The sequence below is a fragment of the Colletotrichum scovillei genome (genome assembly GCF_011075155.1).
Source record: "Colletotrichum scovillei strain TJNH1 chromosome Unknown Contig00004, whole genome shotgun sequence".
NCBI classification, from domain to species: Eukaryota; Fungi; Ascomycota; class Sordariomycetes; order Glomerellales; family Glomerellaceae; genus Colletotrichum; species Colletotrichum scovillei.
Genome location: NW_023336262.1, coordinates 3,028,017 through 3,049,384, shown reverse-complemented (window position 1 = coordinate 3,049,384; position 21,368 = coordinate 3,028,017). Strand labels below are relative to the sequence as shown.

Genomic DNA, 21,368 nt, shown 5'->3' with positions numbered 1-21,368 from the left:
CCAAACTGGCAAACCCCCCACCACAACAAACATTGCTTCCACCTTGGCGCTCAGAAACTCGAGCAAACACGGGGGAAACACGGAGACGCGCAAGATAGACCCGCAATCCAGGGTTTTCCGGCGCAACCCAGGACCCGTAACTCAGTTGGTTAGAGTGTGATGCTTATACTTCGTGATCACCACGACAGTATGCTTCTTCAAAGTCGAGAGTTCGAACCTCTCCGGGTTCAAATCTTTTGATTGTTTTGCCTTTATTCAAGACATACTAACTCCTTGTGAGTGGACTATTTACTTTTGGCCTCAGGGAACCATGCCGGCAAGTCTTGGGCCTGTTTTGCTGCGTTGAAGGTGGTGCGATGCGCCACGCAACACTGTAAGCCGCTGGAGGTACTGACGCTTGAGCACGCCAACTACTAGTGACGCATGACATAACCACATATGATCTGATCATCTTTCAATACGATTCTAGTTTGAGATAGGATGAATGCCGTTTATATGTGACTCTGATTGTGAATTCGTAGCACCGTTCCATAGTCCGATAAGGCCAGCCCTTTTGACTTGGTGAATTTAGCGTCCCACCTGTCGATGCCGAAATGCTGTAGACCATCCTGTCAAATTGCAGGCTCCCGGTCGATATCGATCCAGCTTTTCAGACTATTCGTATTCACAATCTCACTTCGATCGAGGCGCGACAACGCGCGAGTGAAGTCCCGCATGTACTCCACCGCCCGACGGGCAGGCCGTTCGTGGGCTTCGAACGGACAATTAAGTAGTGTTACAGCTACATCGCGAACCTTGTACGCCTGAAGAGATGTTATTAGAGATGGAACTTTGCATGAGCTGGGATCGAGCGTTGAGCATACCAAGTAGAGTCCGTTTGGTTCCAGGTGAATGTATGGGATGCTGTGTAGCAAGTGCAGCATTTGACGGCAAATATCCTCACGCTCAGCCCAGTTCGCTTTCAGGGCGGCCGATACTTCCTCACGTCCAGTTGTCGAGGGGTTGGCAATCGCGCTCTCTTGTGTCACACCGTCGACTTGTTCCAGCAGCAAGCTCTGCAACCACAGATGCGTGACATGGATGTTGGCCCTCATGATCTCGGCTTGGCCCTGGATCACCTGTGAGTAGGATCCGGCCTCCGGAGCACGGCTATAGTCTGCCGGGCTGCCATAGCTCGATGCGGCAGCTGTAGCTCTCTCATCATCAAACCGCGGCGTGCTGGGGGCCGCATCGGTACCCCCATCGTTGGAAGCCCATTGCCGCATGGGGCCCGGAACGTCGTCGAGCATGTATCTCATCTCTTGGAGAAGATCGCGCATGCGTGCTAGACGGGCGGCGGGGGTGCGACGGAGCTCACATTCGCAGCCCAATGTGGCTATGGCTTCTTGGAGGCCCTTGTGGAATACCCGGGAATGGATGATGAAGCCGCTGGTGAGTGTCAATGTGGCTCGGGGTTCCTGCGCATGTGCGGATGGTGTTCCGTGTGATGCCATTGGAGAGACGGGGTCTAGGATCCTGTCTCTGAAGATATGTTCATCGTCAATGTCGAGGGGCATGAGAGCTTCGTAGTTGACCTCACGTAGCTCACCAGGCCCAAAGTATGTCAGCCTTTCCCAGCGTCCTGCTTGGACTCTAGTATGCCTAGTATTCATTAGTCTTTATGATCGAAGTAGTATACTATGGATGAGAGCTTGGCTTACGCGTAGCCATAGAAGAGCATCCAGAAGGCCTTCTTCCGTAATTGGGTCTCGATGCAGTTGAGACCCTCATACTCGGAAATGCGATGCAGCCCAAGAAGTCGCGAAACTTGCAAGTACTCCACATCGAACATCCGGCTCCGGTTGACCTGACCTGTTTGAAAACAGGCGACGGAAAGAACATAACACACTGCCCATTTCCGATGGTTGATGTGGTCCCAGTAGTTTGCAGTCCGTTGTCGAGTACATATCTCCGCGCAACAGTTAATCATTGCAGTCCTATTTTCAAAGCGCATCGCAGCTTCGGGGTCAACTGCCCTATAGTCACGGAAGCGCGACGGCAACAAGCCGACAGTGAGCGCGGCCAAACTCATGAGGACAGCAAAGAAGTCCGGATCAGTTATGTCCCGATTTGTGGCCAGATCATGACGGAAACTGGGCCGATGGACCACGGGCACCAGCGGGTAGACCAAATCGAGGTAATCTGCCATCAAGATGTGTATGAGTGCTCTTGAGCATAACTCATCTGTTGGGAACCCAGCGCCGGCTACCGAGGGCGAATCCGTTTGGACCGGGGCTGCGGCACGCGGAGATGGGCCATGAAGGGCAGAATGAGGCGGGCCATAGGGAGACCTGGCTTGTGAAGGTCTTGATGGAGGAGTCTGACCTGGCAAGACGAGGACAGGCTCAATGCTAGCTGCAGGCTCAGGAACTTGCTGAGACTGCTGCTCGGCAGTCTCTACATGATGAGTCTCCGGTTCATTGGGAAGCTCACTCTCGCTCCTATCAGACATTGAGGGGAGACGTTTCCTGCCGAGCCAGTAAGTGAGTGACTCTGGGTAGAATGTACACACAGAACGAAACCCCCCTGCTACCCCGGATCTTCATACCTTCGTTTAGGTCCCCGCGGCCTCGTGGGCACCAGGAAGCTGCATGGTATGCCGAGTCTGCAGCAATCACGACACTGCGTCGGAGACGGGCCCTCAGCATGGGGCGAAGACCCGTCAAAGTGGCATTTTCTCCTCCGAGCACGACAAGCGTCGCACGCTCTGCTGGCGATGCTCGATCTCACCGCTGCCGTCGACGATAAGCCTGTAGTCTCATCTGGCGTTTTGCTAGCAGCCCTTCGAATCGCAGTTGGCGAGACGCTGACGGACGCAGCCTGAGTGCTCGAGCGACGGCGCATGCTGGTGGAATTCGGACCGATAGGGATGGTGGTGCCGCACCCATCCTGCCGGGATTTCTGGAAAACGTGGAGAGGGAAAATGAGGGGGAGAAATGTGAAGAATGCGGAGAAATGGGATGAAAGGGGGTTGACATGCTCCCTTTTAGTGTTATTTGATCCCAACGCTAATCCATGGTGAATGGGACTTGATGGAGGCGCGTGGTGGCCCCGGCCGATAAATCCCGGGGTCCCCAGCGGATTTCCCACTCTCGAATGGGGTTAGACATGGGATGGCAGCTTTGCGCGTGATCGGAAGATGTTTTACCACCAGGGATGACTCGGGCAACGCCCGAAGTTTGTTGGTGGGTGATCGCGGCGAAAGGCCGACAATCTCTGAGATTAGATCCGTCAAGTGGGATGACACGACTCAAACTAGCATACGGAGGTTCTCGAGTGGAACCGTTAACGTGAAGCTCTACGAAGAAATCTTCAAATCACCAAGATTACTCAGAAGGCACATCCCTCTGCCAACTGCTTTGATCATCATCGGGTATATTCAACTTTGAATTGTGCTCTCATGAGCAGAACATGCGTTATGAGGCGTTTCTAATCCTCGTCTCAACGCATGATGTCTAATATCCCACCCACTTATGTACAAAATGCATGTCTAAGTCTATTCGTCTATGCCCGCAATCCCTTCCATGTCCTCGACATCTCCACCTTGACGGTCTTCTCGAGGAACTCTCCACGGCTACTGGTTCCCACGAGAATGCCGTAAGAGCCGGCATCGCTACGCCAACAGTCTTCCATCTCGCTCCAGTAGCTCGTCGCACGCAGAACATCCAAAGAGATCTCTGTCGTGACGCTGGCTCCGGCTTCCAGCGTGACCTTTGTGAAGCCCTTCATCTCCTTCTTGGGACGGGTAATGGTATCGCGAGTTGTGCTGGTCAACGGCGTGCGCGCCGCTGGTGTGACGTAGACCTGGACGACCTCAGAGCCGGCACGAGAGCCAGTGTTTGCGACCTTGACGCGGACAGTGAGGCTATCCGCCTCCTGAACCGTGATTGTGTTGTTGCCATTGGCGTGGCCATTCGTCTGGGCCGACGCATCAGACACCTCGAGATCGGTAACCTCGAATGTCGTGTAGGAAAGGCCATGTCCGAAGGGGAACAGGGGCTCAATGTCGAGCGTGTCATACCAGCGGTAGCCGACGTAAACATCTTCACTATACAAGCAACGACCATTATCTGAGCGGAAACTTAGTGCTGCGGGGTTGTCTTGTACTCGGCGCGGCATCGTAAGGGGAAGCTTTCCGGCCTGCGATGTAGCTTGTTAGTAGGGTCACTTCACGCTCTCTGATATACCTGAGATAGCTTACCGGGTTGACCTCTCCAAAAAGTACATCCGCAATGCCGTTACCAGACTCGTTGCCACCAAACCAAGCATGCAGGACGGCGCCAGCCTGGTCGATCCAAGGCATGGAGACCGGCGTACCGCTCTGAACGACAACAGCCGTGTTAGGGTTCGCCGCCAGCACAGCAGCAACAAGCTCGTCGGTGCCAGGAGGCAGAGCCATCGTCGTCCGGTCGAATCCTTCAGACTCCCACTCGCCGCTCAGACCGGTGCACACAACGACCTGGTCGACGCTCTTGGCGACCTCCACGGCCTCTTGAATCGCGGTAGCAGGTTCGAGCTTAGGGCAGCCGCTGAAGCGGACGCCGCCCTGGCCAAAGTCAACGGTGCCGGAGGCCTTGACCTTGCTGGTGGCAGAGCAGCCGAAGCGCACCAAGACGCGGTAGCTTCGTCCGGCTTCCAGGTGCATAGTGCCCGTCTCCTCGACCGTACCGCAGCCGAGGAAACTGCTGCCCAGGCGCTGGTTCTCCACGTTGGAGACGACCAGCTTGCCGTCGATGAAGAGTTCGCCGGTGCCATGAACTGACAGGCCAAAGTCCCACTCTCCTGATCGCTCCGGGACGAGGGTGCCCTCAGTCTCGGCCCACCAGATGGGGTTGAGGTCGGCGTTCTCGTAGTCGACGAACCAGATGTTGGCATCGTCGAGGACGCGCTCCTCGAGGGGTGTCCGGCTGTCGGCTGAGCTGGCGGTGTCCTTGGGTGGGGGTCCGTTGTAGATGCGGAGCACGAAACCCCTTTGCTTTCCGTTTGGTGTTTTGAGAGCCTTGCCAAGGAGAGGCAGAGACTGGTGACCGTAGGCACCTTGCGAGAAAACGACGTCGCTTGCGAGGGACTTGACGCCCTCCAGAGGAGTGACGGTGTTGTAGGCTCTGAGTCCGGCGCTACCACCGCCGCAGTAGGTCGCGATGTTCGCGTTGGGCCCGATGACAGCGATCTTCTTGTTCTTGTCAAAAGGAAGGATGCTTCTCTCGTTCTTCAGGAGTACCAAAGACTTAGCGGCTGCTTCGCGCAGGAGCGCAATGTGCTCTGGTGTGTTCGCCTCGGTTTCCGGGGCGTTGGGTGGGATGGAGGTGTTCTCGAGGCCCTGCTTGACCAGCTTCAGGACGTTTCGCACCGCCGAGTCGAGCTCTGATCGCTTGACCTTGTTAGACATGATGGCGTGGGAGAGGGCTCCGGCGCGCCATCTGCTAGGGCCTGGCATCTCGAGGTCGAGGCCGGCCTTGATGGCCTCAGATGTGCTGTAGGTACCGAACCAGTCGCTCATGACCAGTCCGTCCCATTTCCACTCGTCGCGCAGGATATCCTGCAAGATCTTCTTGCTCTCCGCCGCATGGACACCGTTGACCTGGTTGTAGGCGGTCATGATCGCGCGGGGCTTGCCCATCTCAATGGCGATCATGAAGGGAAGCAGGTAGATCTCGCGCATGGCACGGTCGGTCACAATGGCGTTGACAGCCATACGCTCGCTTTCGAGATCGTTGCACACAAAGTGCTTCAGCGTGGCTGATACGCCTGACTCTTGGACGCCATTGACATAGTTGCCGGCGAGGATGCCAGACAATACCGGATCCTCGGAGTAGGACTCGAAACCACGTCCGCCCAGGGGCCCACGCTGGGTGTTGATTGTAGGGCCAAGCAGGACGTGGGCGCCCTTTGCGTGAGCTTCGTCTGACAGTAGGCGGCCGAGCCTTTGGACCAGCTCGACATCGAATGTTGCGCCGATGGCAGTTCCGCACGGAAGGCACGCGGAAGGTGTGCTGTCGAAGAAATGTGTACCGCGAACGCCGTTGGGGCCGTCAGAGAGACGGATTGGCTTGATTCCCAAGCGCTCGACTGTTGCAGTGTGCCACCAGCCAACGCCTTTTTCTAGTCAGAATTGAGTTCAAGTGATAGTTTCTGGTAACTGACCAGCCGTGAGTGAGATCTTCTCCTCCAGCGTGAGCTGTTCAAGAAGTGCTTCGACATCCATGATGAAACGTGTGACAGGAAGCTGGTCTTGGGAAACAGTTCAGACAGCGAAGAGACAGGTGAATTCTAACAACAAGATCCGAAGTTCGTCTGAAGAAGAACAGAATAGACACCAGCAATTGATCAAGGGAGAAATTGAGCCGATCGTCGGGCGCTTCTCTTTATTCCGAGAGTCCAGAGCCAGCGCGGGGAGCCCCAAGTCTCCAGCATGGTCTCTGTGTCTCCCCTCGACCGCGGGGTTTTGATCCACACGTCGGGCATAAAGAATCGCATTCCGAAGGCCATGACGTAGTCAGACTTGAATCAGTGAGTATTCTGGGTCTTTACTGTCCACTTTACTGCTTCAGAGTCGCGTGGATGGTGAGCCGACGCGCCGGAAATCTGGTCACGATGGGGAAACGTTCTCGAAGGCGGAGAAATAGAAAAAATGGTCTGAAAGCCGGCCTCAACTGCCACGGCTTAGTGGGGTGAGGCACAGGGCATTGTTTGGTCTAAGCAGCTTCAGCTATGGAAAGGCCAACGTTAGCCAAGAATACATTTCTCCGCCTCAGTGTTAGTCCCGTTGGTCTCCTGACTCTTGAAAACCTCAACTCTGACTATTCCCGTCACATCAAAGCATGAACTGACTCAATTCTCCGCCCCCGTGTCCTCCTTTCTCCAGACCAACCTTACGACCTTACGACTACTTCGTAAACCACTTTTACCATTGTTTGTCAAGTGGGTCGTATGGGCCCCCGCGACGGTCTGCATTGGAAGCGTTTTCTCCATGGGGCGTGACACTGGAGAGTTCTGGCCCCTCCCCAATCCCCCATCCGACCCAAATCTGCGTTCCGGACGAACACGCGACGACCGGGGCATCGGGATGCCATGCTCCACCTCCTCAGTTTTTTTTCGTACGCAAATCGCAAGCCAGATTCCGACTTGTTTCCCCTGTTGTCACTTGTGAAGGGAGTATCGATTGTATATAGACCTTGCCTTCTTCCCCCCTGGACTGTGTGATGTGACCCTGCTTCACGGCGCTCGCAGGCTCTAAAGAGTCCAGACAACTTGACGACAACATCTTTGAGAGTTTCTCTTTGTATCCGGAAACTTCTGCCTCTGATCCTTTTGCCAGCCTCTCTTGCGACCCTGATAACCCAACGTCAACATGGGTAAACCTGTCGAGGACCTGGCCGTGATCCCCGGCGATGACCTCCCTTGGTGGAAGCACGCCCACTTGCGGAAGCTCAATTTTATCACCTTGTCTATGGTGTTGTTCTGTGTGTAAACTCGGCTCAACAAACAGTGGCCTGTTGTAGCTGACTTTGACTTTCCAGCTTCTGCCAACGGTTACGATGGATCCATCATGGGCGGTCTCCTCGCCCTTCCTCGATGGAACGCCTTTACGCACAACCCCTCCGGCGCATACCTTGGTTGGATCACAGGTATCTACTGGCTCGGGAACGGTATCGCCTTCCCCATCGCCGCCATATGCTCCAACCGTTGGGGTCGCAAGCCTGGCATCTACGTCGGATACTTGTTCCTGATTCTCGGTGTCGTCATGCAAACGGCAGCCCAAAACGAAGCAACCTTCACCTACTCCCGTCTCTTCATCGGTATCGCCGCCTCGTGGCTCGGAAACTCGGCTCCTCTCTTGATCAACGAGATCGCCCACCCGAAGCAACGATCCATCGCCAATGCCCTATTCATGGTCGGCTGGTACTTTGGCGGTACGCTCTGCGGTTGGGTCACTTTTGCCTGCCGTGACATTGCCTCGGACTGGTGCTGGCGTATTCCCGTCGTTCTTCAGATTGTCCTTCCCTTCGTTGCCTTGCCCGGCTTCCTCTTGTCGCCTGAGAGTCCTCGTTGGCTGATTAGTGTTGGACGGGTCGAGGAGGCCACCGAGATTCTGGCTACTCACCATGCAGGTGGTAACAGAAACGATCCCTTGGTAACCTACCAGGTTGTTGAGATCCAGGCCACCATTACCGCAGAAAAGGAGGCTTCTTCCAGCGCTTCGTATATGGATATGATCAAGACACCTGGAAACCGTCATCGCCTCTTTATCTCGGTTACTCTCGGTATCTACGCCCAATGGGCTGGTAATGGCGTGGTGTCATACTATCTCCGTGAGTTTTGACCGATAACATCGCATTCCTTGTCTCGATAGCTAACATCTGCCTAGCTCGTACGATATCCCACCCTATCGACACCTTTCTATAGGTCTTGTCAATCTGACTTTGCTAACATTTGTCTAGTCATTCTGAACTCGATTGGAGTCACATCAGTCACAAACCAGACCTTGATTTCGGCTTGCCTGAACGTCTGGAACCTGCTGTGGGCAATCGCTGCCGCCACCAGCGTCGACAAGCTGGGTCGCCGTTTCCTGTTCTTGACTTCTGCCAGCGTCATGTTGGTGAGCTTCATCATCATTACTGGCCTCAGTGGTTCTTTCGCCACGACCCAGTCATCGGCCATCGGATCCTCGGTCATCCCATTCTTGTTCATCTTCTTTGCTGGATACGACATCGCCATGTAAGTCTATGTCTTCTGAGCCCATATAGGGCCAATCCCGAACTGTCGAGAATTGGGCGGTCTTCTCAAGAGAACATCCGCTTACATGACACTAGGACCCCCTTCCTCACGGCCTACCCTTGCGAGATTTGGCAGTTCAGCCTTCGATCCCGAGGTCTCACCGTTACCTGGTGCTCAACCGTCATCGCTATCTTCATCAACACCTTTGTGAACCCCATTGCACTGGAGGCTATTCACTGGAAGTACTACATTGTATTCATCGTGATGCTTGCTCTCCTTTGGATCACCGTCTTCTTCGCCTACCCCGAGACTCGCGGACACACCCTGGAGCAAATGGCTGTCATCTTTGACGGTGATGATGCTGCGGTGCCTCCTGCGGCGGCTGTGAGCGAGAAGACTGAGGCTTTGGTAACTCATGGAGATGATGAGGATAAGAGACAGTATCAGAGCGATGCTGAACACAGAGTTTGAGGCATTGCAACTCACAAAGCAAGGGGCGTTTAAGCCTCAAAGTGAATACCCATTTCGCATTTAGTATAGTAATAGTACTATGTAATGCATCTAATTCAAAGATTCACCGTCACATTTGTCTCTCATACGCAGCTTTGCAATGTGTTTTAGTGTTATCCCCTGATATTGGTTCATGGTGTAAGTTCGATATTGGGTTCCCGGCCCTTGTTCTGATATCAACCCTGTTGACGAGTAGAGAGCAAGTAGCTGTGACAGTCAGAAAGAATGGAGAACACACAAGCTATCGTGCCAATTATGGTAAGTGACTATTGGCTTGGATGCAGCGTGACAAGCGACGCTATTGGTGCACCATGCATGTTACCTGCATGACTAGGATTCACGACACTCAGCTAGGCCCTCAAAGTCAGGCACCCAGCCCAAGCGGCATAACCGTTGATTCGTACGTGTTCCGCGTACTTTCCAGGGCCGCTCTGCTGCTCTTTGACAGGAAACTCCACGACGAACACGATATCTGAAGCGAACTTGCAGGTCACCAAAGATTCCAGGTAGCAGATTCACCACACAGCATGTCAATCCGGCTCATCGAAACGGAGAGTCTCCAGTTGAGGCTCTTTACCGCCAATTTAGCACCAGCTTATGCTATTCTCTCGCATACATGGGTCGACAATGAGGAGGTCAGCTTCCAGGAATTCACACAAATTAGTGAAACACCAGATCACAAGGCATCGCGAAAGTCTGGCTATAAGAAGATCGTGGCAACATGCCGCGAAGCCAAGGCCAACGGCATAGCGTACGCATGGATCGACACCTGCTGCATCGACAAGACGAGTAGCGCCGAGCTCGGCGAGGCGATTAACTCCATGTTCGGCTGGTATCGTGATGCCAAGGTATGCTACGCCTTTCTCTCAGATTGGCCAGCCGCCGGTGATAGGGGGGAGTCTACCGACGATGCTTTGAAGGACTGCAGATGGTTCACTCGCGGCTGGTGTCTCCAGGAACTCATTGCGCCCAAGGTCCTCCGATTCTACGACGAGAAGTGGAACTTCCGAGGACACAGGTCAGACTTCAGGGGCGCCATCTCTAGAATCACGCGGGTGGATGCGGACGTGCTAGGGGACTGCACACTACTTGATTCGAAGCCGGTGGCGCGCAGGATGTCATGGGCATCGAGACGGACTACAACGAGGGTTGAGGATATTGCCTACTGTCTCATTGGAATCTTCGACGTCAACATGCCGATGCTATATGGCGAGGGCGACAGGGCATTCCTTCGCCTGCAGGAGGAGATCATCCGGCGTTCAAACGACATTTCCATATTCTGCCACGCGCCGCTGCGCCCTGAATCAACGACAAAATTTAATGGGGAAGAAAAGATGCCGCAAGATCTTTCAGACCTTTATTTCTGCGACATGCTCGCCAAGTCTCCAGAAGCATTTTCTGAATCCAACAGTATCTCGCGTATTAGAGGGACGTTGCTGGACGGACGAGAGTTTTCCATGACCAATCGCGGGATCCGATTCGGCCGGCGACGGTTTTTCGAGGTTCCGGAGATTAACTGCCTGGGAATGAAGTTTGACTACGCTGCTTCGCCAAATTGCAAGAACCCAGAGATATTCGATGTTTTTCTTCGAAAAGTCGGCCCGAATCTATTCTCAAGGGTACTGCCTATGGCAGCAAAGTATCGACACACGCGTGTGGAATTGGATGACGCCCGGAGAACTATGTTGGTAGAGGAAGACGCCTGCGTGATCTCTAGAGTGACACCGTCTATTCAGAGGCAGATACAAGAGTCCGTCACCAGGAGAGTAGATGTATATCTACAGATATTACAGAATCACGAAGAGCATCTCAAGTTGCAAGTTGTGGAGGGCTTTCCCCCAGATCGTTGGGATAGTCTGAACAGCAAGTTTCTAATTCCTAAGGACGCGCCATATAGAACGAGCCTGCGGCTTAGAATAACTTTGGGACAAAACCACACTGATGTGTATCTCACCTGTGGTATTCCAAGCACCGGTGGAAGGGACGGACGCAAACAGCCATGGACTGCATTCTCTACCTCTGATTGTAGACAGTTGTGGTACAGCGGCAACTGGGGAGATGATGATGAAAGCCAGATGGCACAAGAAACTGCCCAGTACCTTACAAGCAACATGAAGGCATTACTCAAGGCTCGGATCTGTCAGGAACCTAGGAACATATGGGGTTCCATGCCATTCACGTGCAAAATCGACGCTTATCTGGCGCTGTAATTTGGCCGAGGGCAAGTTCGACTTCTTCTTGCATCTTCCACCTGGGAAGTAGCGAAGTTGACTTGCCGGATGAATACCTGCTGTCTGATAGCATCGATAAAACAGTCTTCCTGGCATCTGATTCATAGTCCACATGAAGTCCGGCTACTTGCATGCATCACTACTCACTTTTAACTTGCAAGATGTACTATTTAAACTATCTCAAGCCCTCTGTCTTTGCGACAGCCGTTTTAGCAGCTTGCTGCAGAGCATCCCCAAGGCCCTTGGGCATACTGAGGAACGGTGAGTGGCTGGCCGAAAGGCTAGCTGTGAAGGAGCTGGGAGAAAATTGAGAAGCCATCATGATCTGCAGATCAAGCGGTATGGCTTGGTCATCCTCAGCAAAGATGTAACCCATCTCAAATCCTTCGTTCCAAGGTTCGAAGCCGGATTTGTCTTGAAAGGTCTTGAAAGGCTGAGGACGCAGGGCCTCGACGGCCTTGGCGGCGAGAGCGGGCTCGACATCGGCATAGAATACGGAGATCGGATCGAGAGGTGAGATAAAGCCGTCCTAAGAGGTAAGAGCGATGAGCTATTGTCTCTGACTTTCCGGAACCTGCATATGAATGTTGTCCCACCTTGACGTCCCACCAGGGCACTGAGCCCGCGCCGTCGGAAAGAGCTGACCCGGCACCGATGGCAAAAGAGGTCATGTACACGACCATGAGAACGCCGCCAGTCTTGCTCTGCGCAACTCGATCTTTGTAGTTAAAACCCTCTACCGCGTTCGCAGTAGGGACACCGCCATAGGAATGCGCAACCACGACAACCTCACGCCCGTCGTCGATGAGCTTCTGCAGCTCGGTGCGGACGGCTGCCGTGTCTTGTTCCAATCCCACGTTCACATCGGTGCTACCCACGCCGGCCAGTGCAACCGTTTCAGTACTGAACCCCCGGCCGTGGAGGTCATCGCGCAAAAGGTCGAAAGACCATGGACGATGCCAGGCGCCCGGTACCAGAAGGAAAGTGGGAGGCGTACGAGAACTCATTGCGTCGATGATAGTTGCGGTCTCGAGGAGTTGATTCAGATTGAAGAGGGTCCCGCTGAAGTTGATGGTGAGTGAGAGTGAGAACTGAGATGAGGAAGCTTGATCGGGTAAGAGACCTTGATCAGGGGAACACCATGTTACTTATTATTTCATTGAGCCGGGAATTGAATTTGGAAGGTGTTCATCCCCTGTTTCTTTAGCAGGCGGGATATGAACCAGAGACCGGCGATATTGGGGCGCATTTACGTCCAGATGGGCCCTATTTCGTGGGAATTGAGCTAGGGCACCTGGTAAGTCTTAGCTTGGTTGTGTTGGTTGGTGACTTGGAGTGGATATCGCACGACTCAAGCAAGCTACAGTGACATTTCCAGGGCAGCCCAAAACATGCCATTTTTTCGCACTACGGCCAACTCTTAGGGCCCTTGTCACAATTCCCTTCAAGTCCAATTGGTGATACTTGACGAGTAAGACGAATGCCAACCAGTCGTTATGTGGACCGGTGGGTTGATGTTCCAACGGATGGTGTAATAGGTAATCGGCGGTCCCAGGTTGTGCCCGGATCGTGGAGAAATCAATCTCGATTTTGTACCTGGCGGCCCCAGTTTCCGGGCGCAAGAACCAGGGCCAAGAGCCTAGTTCTGTTGCATCTTACTGTTATGAATCGAACCGAGTTATTGGCCAGTATGGAACGGCAAGTCTCGGTTTCCGGCTGGTCACACATAAACATGGCCATTGTCTGGCTCAGGCGCCCAAAAAAAAAAAGTCTGAAAGTCTAACCTGACAGATGTTTGTTCTTTCTTTTCCAGCCCAAGCACGGAATTCTTCAAAGAGCCGAAGGCAAGATGGCCTCTCTGCCAGTTCCGGATGGCATAGATCTCAGCGAGTCCAGAGTTGCCAGCATCATTGGTGCTCTCAGTTGCACGTGGGCACTCGCAGCCATCGCAGTTGCGCTTCGGTTTCTTGCCCGACGAATACAATCCAATAAGCTTTGGTTGGAGGACTGGCTGATCACTGTTTCCTTGGTATGCAACGAAAATCCGTGCCTTTTGGAATTTTTAATTTCTATTTTGCGATAAAAGTGCACGAAGGCAACGCATGTTCGCTGACAATTCAATTTTAGACCGCAGCAGCTGTGCACGTTTTTATAAGCATAGGATACAGTAAGTCAACTCCATGAAGTTTGAAATCACAGTCCAATCATTAAGAGCCTGAATTCTACTACATTCCAATACTGGTAATCTGATCCTTTTGTAGTGATACCGAATGGTACCGGTAAACACATTTGGGTAGCGCCAACCTCGGCGACAAGAGCGTGGGCAATTGGTCTTTTCGTATCAGAAGTAGCGTACACAGTGACGTTATCAACAGTCAAGTGGTCGACATTGGCGCTCTACTGGCGAATATTCAATGCCCGTAAAAGCATCAGGTATTACATCTGGGCTATGGCCGGCATCGTCTTAGCTTGGTTCATTGCTGTTGTATGTTGAAAGACCTCGACTCCGAATGCAGTCTAGGTGTTTGAAGATCTCTGGGAACTTCACTAACAAAGCTCGCAGATTCTCGTTACGATCTTCCAATGTCTCCCTGTTCATGCCTTTTGGGCACGCTACGACACAGTCAACCCCCTGTCGTCTGATCAGTACACATGCGGTGTTGATGTCAAGATGTTCTTCAAGGGAAACTCTATTCCCAATATTATAACGGATGCACTAGTTGTATTGTTACCTATCCCCTATGTGTGGAAGCTACAGCTGCACAAAGCACAGAAGTTCGCCCTTGCAGGTATTTTTGCGCTCGGCACTTTGTGAGTAGATTAGCAGTCTGCAATATCTTCAGGAGAAACAACAGCTGCTGACGAATTTGAACAGCGTTACTGTCGTCTCCATGGCCCGGTTAAATGTGATTCTTTCAGTTGACCTCACGTCACCTGACATTACTTGGAATTTCATCGACACCATTATCTGGACTAATGTCGAAGCTAACACAGCTATCATCTGCGGTAGGTCCTCTCGCCTCACAGTCAGCCCAAAAAAATTTACAATGGGATTCAGCTAATACATAATTTGTCATGAACTAGCCTGTCTCCCATGCCTGAAACCGATCCTCAACCTCGCGCTGAATGGCAGACTGAAATCTTCGATCAGACGAAGTGGCCAGAACTCTGGCGGACAATACATACTCAATGACCGTACGAAGCCCAGCACTACAAATGGAAGCAGTTACCTAGGAGGCTCTGGTACTGGGGCGATGCGGAAAGGGGTTGGCGGCGGCGGTGCCGAGGACGAGCGCCCCTTTACTCGACTGAGTGAACGTGACTCTGAGCCAAGTATCGATATCGCCAATGATGACGGTGGCAGTGGACATGGAAGTTTGAGCAAAGCGGGAGTAACGATAAATACTCAAGGTGCGAGCGGGAAGCCAGCTTCATAATTATCGTCACATTCAGCTTCAGTTGAAATTTTTAGTAAAGATTTGCATGGCAAGCCTGTTTCCTGAGAGAAATGCTACTACGTGTAAGACGAGTTGCTCAATCAATGTCTCACAACGTATGCCCAACGAACTTTATTTGGTCTGGTGGGTTCGATGTCATCCCCATACCAGATGGATGCAGGGTATTGGTCATGATCCTTACTCTGATGTGAGCCCCAGTAGGAGGACCCAATCGAAGTTATCGAACGACAAAAATGGGGCGATAATGTTCCAGGCATGTCTGTTGGTTTGCATGCTGGACATTATTCCCCTCACTTCAACATCCCTTGCGTTGAGCGAGATATCCTGAACAGACTCTTTGTCTGAACCCTTTCCCACAACCCACAACTCACAATATGACAGAAGGGCGCGTCGGCGAGGCAGTCACTGTGAAAGCGACCCCTGAAGTTCCCCCGACAACTGAAAATGCCGGAAATGCTACCCAACCAATAGCACCGGTATCACCGGCTGCTGTCGCATCGTCACCGGCCGCGCCAGTGTCACCAGCTGCAGCGATTGTGGCTGAAGAAGATCCAGACCCATCCACTGATGGATACGAGACTGGCAGCGACGGCAGTTCCAATGCCTCGACTTCACTGTCTTCGAGCGTTCGTGACTATGAATGGGAGAATAAGCGTCGCTACCACAAATTCAAGCAAGGCCGATACCTGTGTCCAAACGATGAGCCTGAGCAGGATCGCGAGGACATGAAGCACGCTTTGGTGGTTCACATATGCGACGGAGATTTACACAGTGCGCCTCTAGATAATCCGCAAAAAATTCTTGATATTGGTACCGGTACTGGCATTTGGGCGATCGATAGTACGTGAAGAGACTTCTCTACCGTAAACAGAACGGCATTAGCTGACTAGATGAAAGTGGGCGACAACTATCCAGAAGCTAATATCGATGGGATTGACCTGAGCCCTATCCAACCCGGCTTTGTACCGCCGAATGTCAGGTTCCTGGTCGACGATGCAGAGGCAGACTGGCTGTATCCGGACAACTCAGTTGATTTCATCCACCTGCGGCACATGGCTCCTTTCATCAAAGACTGGCCTAGGCTTCTGCGTCAGGCATATAGGTTAGTAACCATTCATCAGAGAGACAAGTTACAAGAAATAGTGCTCATAATAGCAGGGTATTAAAGCCGGGCGGGTGGATCGAGCTGCAAGAGCTGAGATGGAGATTCGCTTGCGACGATGACACGATGGGTCCCGACTACGCCCCAACCAAGATGGCGAACCTTATCGAAGAAGGACTCGGCAAGTTCGGCTTCGAGCTCTACGCATCGGAGACCAACCCGGAGCGTCTCAGGGCTGGTGGTTTCGTGACGCAGGTTCATGATGTTAAGAAGGTGCCATTGGGGAGGTGGCCCAAAGATGACAACCTGAAAACCATTGGCTTGTATTCTCAGGCGGTCTTGTTCGACGGACTACAGGCTATTACGATGGGTCCTCTGACGAGAGGGCTGGGCTGGACTCCAGAGGAGGTCGAAGTGTTGCTAATGCAAGTGCGGAAAGACCTCAGGAATGCGGCTTTCCATACTTATGTTTACTATCACGCTTTATCTGGACAGAAGCCGGTGGAAGGAGCTTGAGAGCTGAGAGACTCTCAGTGAATGGTCTGTGGTTGAATTCAAATATTAGTATTTACTTCGAACTCAGCGCTACATCGCATACAGCCAGATCGGAACTTCGAAAGTGATGGTAACTGAGAGCACCTGAACCATCGACCATTGCCCCTGCCTGGATTAAGCGTTCACTAATGACCAGACCGCAGATACAGTGACATAGTATTGATCATACATGCATCATCCGTCATGAGCCTGATCAAAATTGTGCTTCGCAGCTCAAGCTATTTCAATATGTTTTTGATGGTATATAAAAACAGACTAAGTACCTTGCGTGTTGAACGTTCTGCATGTCTACCCTTACCTCTTAGAGACGAAATTATGAGTCCCTTTCGCCCATCACTGCATCGGATTCAAGTAAGTGCCTGCCTTATTCAAATGCAAAAATAGGTCCAGTGTAAGGTAAGTGAAGTCAACTCGTGCTTTGACTTGAACAAAGCGACAGCTAAGGTACTAGCTAAAGTATCCATACTCCACGACTTCACCCATGTTCAGGAAGAACTGTAGTAGTGCACCAAATCGTAATGACTGAACATCCAGGATATATCTTCTCGCTTCCAGCTGCCCCAGCTCTTGTCAAGAATACAATATTGAGTGCTGAGGTGCGGACCGCAAGTCGTTCCAATTGGTGTAAGTGCTTATGTCTTTAGCGGTGCTGGACCCTGTCGTTATAGTGTCCATGTGGAGTGCTTCCGCCCTTTTTAAACACGTGTTGGAACATGGGACCACTAGGAATCAATTTCATTTGCGTTTACAACTCGTTCGACACTCCTTCCCGCCACTGGAGTAGGGCTAGACCCGACTTCCCGATCTTAGAGGGGATGGATCGTAGTTAAGTACAAACCTCGAAAGCATCAAGAGAGGAAATATTTCCACTTTTCCACGCGTAGACGCGTTGCTTCGGCGAGTTGTAGTCCATTGAGTACCTCGAGTGTCCCTAATTCAATGTATGGGGTTTCGTTTAGTTTTTGACCCGAGAATCGCCTTCGAATTAAGTATATAAGGTAAGAGAAGTCTTTTCATCAGAAGCAGAATTTTCAAGTTGCTCATCGTCATACCGATTTGATCTTCTAGTCCCAAGTGGTTCACCGTCATCAATATCGGCACCATGCCCTCCAAAACTGACTTCGACGGGTTGACGTCAGCCACATGAATTGCTGCGGCGTACTCTGGAAGCATCACAGGCAAGACTATTATCGTTACCACCGTCTTATCGTATGGTCTTGCTCTGGCTACTGCTCCTGCCTTTGCTTCACAGCGTCCGGAGCGCCTCATTCTGGCGGGCCGATCCCCGGAAAGGGTCAGGTCTCAATCGCCACTTTGAAAGCATCCTACGCAGAGGTCCAGTATGATGCTCTCATCATGAACCTGTCGTCTGTGGCACCAGTACGCGCTGCTGCCATCAAAATCGATAAAGACAGGAGAGTTTTCAAAGCTGAAATGCTTGTCAACAACGCGGGCGTGATGGCTCTTCCTGACCTACAACTTTTCAAAGCTAGCATCGAAATGATATTTGCCACCAATCAAGTCGGCCACTTCCTCCTCAAGAACCGCATCCTGCCAAAGATTATCAAGGCAGTAGAGATATCTCCCATACCTACTAAAGATATCAACGTCAGCTCCTACGGACACCAAGTCTCGCCGGTTCATTTCTCAGACATCAGCTCAGCAAGATTCCCGAGGAACTTCCCGAAGAAGAACTTCTGATCTTCAGAAGGCCAGCTTCTCGAAGGGTCAAGATTGGTCCGACAAGTCTTACGTTGGTTTCCTGTCATACGGCCAGTCCAAGACGGCCAACATTCTATACTCGCTGTCACTTACTCAGACGCTGGAAGCCAAGTATGGCATCGGCTCCTACGCTATTCATCCCGGCGCAGTCACCAAAAACATCAATCGCCACGCCAAATCGGAGGAGATTAAGAAGGCACTCAAGAGGGTCAAGAAACTTGGCTTCGAGACTCCCGCCAAGACACTAGATCAAGGCGTCGATCCCTCGGTCCTCTCTGCCGTGGGTCCCGAGTTACCGAGCCCGGGCCTGTCGAGCCTTGAGTCAAAGGGCCTTTATATCGCTGGCTGCAAGCTTGATGACGAGCATTGTACTGGATTTGACAGGAACCTGGAGTATGCTGACAAGCTCTGGGCGCTTAGTGAAGAGTTAGTCAAAGAAAAGTTCGATATCTAGATACTTTACCTACTTCAGGGAGTATACTTGCGTGACGCGCGTAGTATTAGGTATCGTAATCAACTCCTCAAATCACCAGGCTACTCAGGGACATCACCAACTGCTATTTTTAGATTCCTGTTCATCTCGTTCCAGGGTACGCAACTTTCACATGTGGCGAAAACAGCATGTATCAAGGCAGCGGACTCAGAAGAAGCCCATGAAATAACCAGCCTACCAATTATGTCATGGCTTAAAAGTTAAGCTATGTTGTCGTGTCAACTCAATCGTGCACGCGGTCAAACATGAGGTTCCTGGTGTCGCTTGATATAGCTTGGTAAGCCAGACTAGAGTGAATGCTCTCTTAACGTGAGGTGAGCTTGACAGCCCGCCTACTTTAGCATCAGATTGGACTTATGACAGACTATTTAAGAAGATCTCAAAATACATGAACATCTTGTTGCCACAACTTTTCAGATCTAAGTGGACGCCATCGAAACTAACCAATGACGATATTTCCAGTTCAGAAAGGCCTCGCGATTATTGCCCACCTGAGAAGGATCATGAATACCGGTTCCAACTACCAGGCATTAATCAAGATGGAAAATCTGTTATTCAGTTGGGAGAGAGAGGATGCAATATGTTTGTGAAGCTTCTATGGTATTTTGTGCAATTTCAACTGAAAAAGGACTTGGCATAGCCTTTGGATGTTGTGTATCTAAACGAGCTATACTCTAACTAAATTCTCTTTTGAAAAAAAAAGGCGGATTTATATGTACATTTTGAAGGGAAGTTAATTCTACTGAACCGTGAAGATAAATAATCCAACCACCACCGGCGAAAGGCTCATCTCGCGTACAAGCAACTCCAAAACTCCCTCTGTCTAGGATGGTATCTTTTAGCCCAACCGCTATTCCAATATGTACAAAATAAAACAAGAGTTCAAATTTCAGAAATGCCAAAGGTTGGCTAAAATCAACGCTGCTGCCAAGCTGAAAAGCCGCCACATTTGATGACGGCATTTCAGCCCAGATAGAATGTGTGAATGTGTGTGTGGGGCAACGCCGGACCCTCAGACTATTGCCCAAGATGCGGCCAAGATCAACACGAGCGCCGAGGACTTGGTGACAAGGCTGCCGAGCAACTTGGCACTCGCATCGCTGGTCTTGACCGCATTGCAAGATAACGCTGAAAGCTTTCCCTCGGGGTCAGGCCAGGTCCCGTTCTGGCAATTTGCACGAGTGAGCATCGCCGCCTTGACCTGCGTCTCCAGAGCCGCGTCCATCTTGATTTCACAGGCCTCAGACGCGGGCTCCTTGTCCGATACCACGGGGCAGATATCGCCATAGTCGTGGCTGTTGCCTGTGATTTGGAAACTGCCGACAAAGTCGGGGCAGGAAGTCGTGTCGACAAGGGAGGGGACCTGTCCGTTGGGATCGGTTGTGAAGAAGGCGGTGCCATTGTACGAGACGTCGTAGACTTTTGACGACGGCCCCTCGCCAGTGACGTTCTTTGGACAAGCGCTGAACATGGTCGCCGTGTATCGTAGGCGGAACTCCCGCTGCGTCGCGTTGACCAGGTCTCTCCGGGAAGCGTCGATGATGGTATATGTGTCAGCGGTTTTGTTCTTGGCTTCGGTTTGCCAGACACCCGAGCTGAAGAGCTGCCCCGTATCCGCATTGTTGATATCGGTGTACCCCGTGAGATCCCACTTCACCCAAAAGTTGTAAAAGTTCTTTTCCTCAGACTCTGGCCAGAGCTTCGAGGCGTTTTGAACGGCGAAGACGAAGGGAAAAGGCCAGACGGGCTTGTAGGTGCTGCCATTGCGCGGGAAGATAAGGTCAACTTCGACGGAGGTCGTGGGCGTCGTCGTGATCGTCGCCGCAGAGCTGAAACCCGTGAAAAACGTCAGCAGCTGCAGCGAGCGGCTGAGTGAGACGTGCATGGCCAATTCTTTTGATGTGTGATGTGATTTGTCTTTCAGCTTTCAAAGAAAAAGTGACATGCCGTCTGGGGAACACAAGTTCAGATAAAGGAACCAAAAACGTGGGAATGTCGTCCTTCAGGAAGTAAATATAGATCGTCCAGGCACCCCGAGTTGCCCAAGGGGGCTGATCGTCATTTACATGACATGTCACCACCGGGCTGCGGCACGGCCGCACCGGGGGTGGAAACTGGGGCCAGGGTTACCCGGGATGGGTTGCTGAAGTTTACGAAGACAACCTTTCCGATTTTCCGTGTCAAGAAAACTTAATTGAGAAGCGGAGTGATTATGAGTGGGCAAGACCGCCGTGTTTGCGGGTTTTCGAACAAAGATGCAATTTCAAACTAGAGACTCGGCGAAGAGCCTCTGGCGCCATCAGCTAAAGCCCAAAGTACCTAGTTTAGTGTTAAATAACTCGTTTTTGGCTTTTTTCTCGCAAAGCTTGGTCACGATATCAAGAGAGTGAGTAAGGCAGAGCTTTTTTATTGGTTGCGATTGCATCACCAGTAAGCCCACGCAGGGGTCGCAAGCCACGCGTAGTTAGCGTGTAAGTCGGTGCTCGTATCGGGTGTTCGATATGTCCATCTTACCCTTGACGGTTCGTTCCTTTTGCCTA

The 21,368-nt window shown here is 51.8% G+C and overlaps 9 protein-coding genes across 9 annotated transcripts; 5 read left to right on the top strand and 4 right to left on the bottom strand.

Annotated features, from left to right (window-relative positions):
• Positions 1-327: 327 nt before the first annotated feature.
• HER10_EVM0007019 (uncharacterized protein) lies at positions 328-2,977 on the bottom strand. The gene is made up of 4 exons (XM_035476586.1): positions 2,588-2,977; positions 1,701-2,507; positions 864-1,641; positions 328-803 (listed from the first exon to the last, which is right to left on the bottom strand). The coding sequence occupies exons 1-4, from the start codon at positions 2,881-2,883 to the stop codon at positions 612-614; spliced, it is 2,073 nt and encodes a 690-aa protein (XP_035335059.1). The 5' UTR covers positions 2,884-2,977; the 3' UTR covers positions 328-611.
• A 523-nt stretch (positions 2,978-3,500) lies between these two features.
• On the bottom strand, positions 3,501-6,635 carry HER10_EVM0005821 (beta-glucosidase). Its single transcript, XM_035475425.1, has 3 exons — positions 6,184-6,635; positions 4,241-6,135; positions 3,501-4,179 (listed from the first exon to the last, which is right to left on the bottom strand). The coding sequence occupies exons 1-3, from the start codon at positions 6,242-6,244 to the stop codon at positions 3,544-3,546; spliced, it is 2,592 nt and encodes an 863-aa protein (XP_035334971.1). The 5' UTR covers positions 6,245-6,635; the 3' UTR covers positions 3,501-3,543.
• A 209-nt stretch (positions 6,636-6,844) lies between these two features.
• Positions 6,845-9,280, top strand: HER10_EVM0012651 (sugar transporter). Its single transcript, XM_035482043.1, has 5 exons — positions 6,845-7,502; positions 7,560-8,351; positions 8,408-8,410; positions 8,481-8,757; positions 8,853-9,280. The coding sequence occupies exons 1-5, from the start codon at positions 7,391-7,393 to the stop codon at positions 9,226-9,228; spliced, it is 1,560 nt and encodes a 519-aa protein (XP_035335472.1). The 5' UTR covers positions 6,845-7,390; the 3' UTR covers positions 9,229-9,280.
• A 444-nt stretch (positions 9,281-9,724) lies between these two features.
• On the top strand, positions 9,725-11,477 carry HER10_EVM0007759 (uncharacterized protein; the record flags this gene model as incomplete). Its single annotated transcript, XM_035477304.1, has 1 exon — positions 9,725-11,477. The coding sequence occupies exon 1, from the start codon at positions 9,795-9,797 to the stop codon at positions 11,475-11,477; it is 1,683 nt and encodes a 560-aa protein (XP_035335108.1). The 5' UTR covers positions 9,725-9,794.
• Positions 11,478-11,673: 196 nt separating this feature from the next.
• HER10_EVM0011464 (uncharacterized protein) lies at positions 11,674-12,377 on the bottom strand (the record flags this gene model as incomplete). The annotated part of the gene is made up of 2 exons (XM_035480897.1): positions 12,095-12,377; positions 11,674-12,027 (listed from the first exon to the last, which is right to left on the bottom strand). The coding sequence occupies exons 1-2, from the start codon at positions 12,179-12,181 to the stop codon at positions 11,674-11,676; spliced, it is 441 nt and encodes a 146-aa protein (XP_035335376.1). The 5' UTR covers positions 12,182-12,377.
• Positions 12,378-13,230: 853 nt separating this feature from the next.
• Positions 13,231-14,935, top strand: HER10_EVM0000235 (uncharacterized protein; the record flags this gene model as incomplete). Its single annotated transcript, XM_035470028.1, has 7 exons — positions 13,231-13,239; positions 13,312-13,527; positions 13,626-13,665; positions 13,760-13,983; positions 14,062-14,287; positions 14,418-14,504; positions 14,583-14,935. The coding sequence occupies 7 exons, from the start codon at positions 13,231-13,233 to the stop codon at positions 14,933-14,935; spliced, it is 1,155 nt and encodes a 384-aa protein (XP_035334561.1).
• A 325-nt stretch (positions 14,936-15,260) lies between these two features.
• On the top strand, positions 15,261-16,652 carry HER10_EVM0005531 (TAM domain methyltransferase). Its single transcript, XM_035475144.1, has 3 exons — positions 15,261-15,796; positions 15,854-16,058; positions 16,115-16,652. Exons 1-3 carry the CDS (start codon positions 15,331-15,333, stop codon positions 16,572-16,574), a joined length of 1,131 nt encoding a protein of 376 aa, XP_035334949.1. The 5' UTR covers positions 15,261-15,330; the 3' UTR covers positions 16,575-16,652.
• Positions 16,653-17,969: 1,317 nt separating this feature from the next.
• On the top strand, positions 17,970-18,789 carry HER10_EVM0006763 (short-chain dehydrogenase; the record flags this gene model as incomplete). The annotated part of the gene is made up of 2 exons (XM_035476340.1): positions 17,970-18,185; positions 18,214-18,789. 2 exons carry the CDS (start codon positions 17,970-17,972, stop codon positions 18,787-18,789), a joined length of 792 nt encoding a protein of 263 aa, XP_035335038.1.
• Positions 18,790-19,484: 695 nt separating this feature from the next.
• HER10_EVM0002687 (uncharacterized protein) lies at positions 19,485-21,006 on the bottom strand. The gene has a single exon (XM_035472389.1). It carries the CDS (start codon positions 20,711-20,713, stop codon positions 19,841-19,843), a length of 873 nt encoding a protein of 290 aa, XP_035334734.1. The 5' UTR covers positions 20,714-21,006; the 3' UTR covers positions 19,485-19,840.
• Positions 21,007-21,368: the final 362 nt, after the last annotated feature.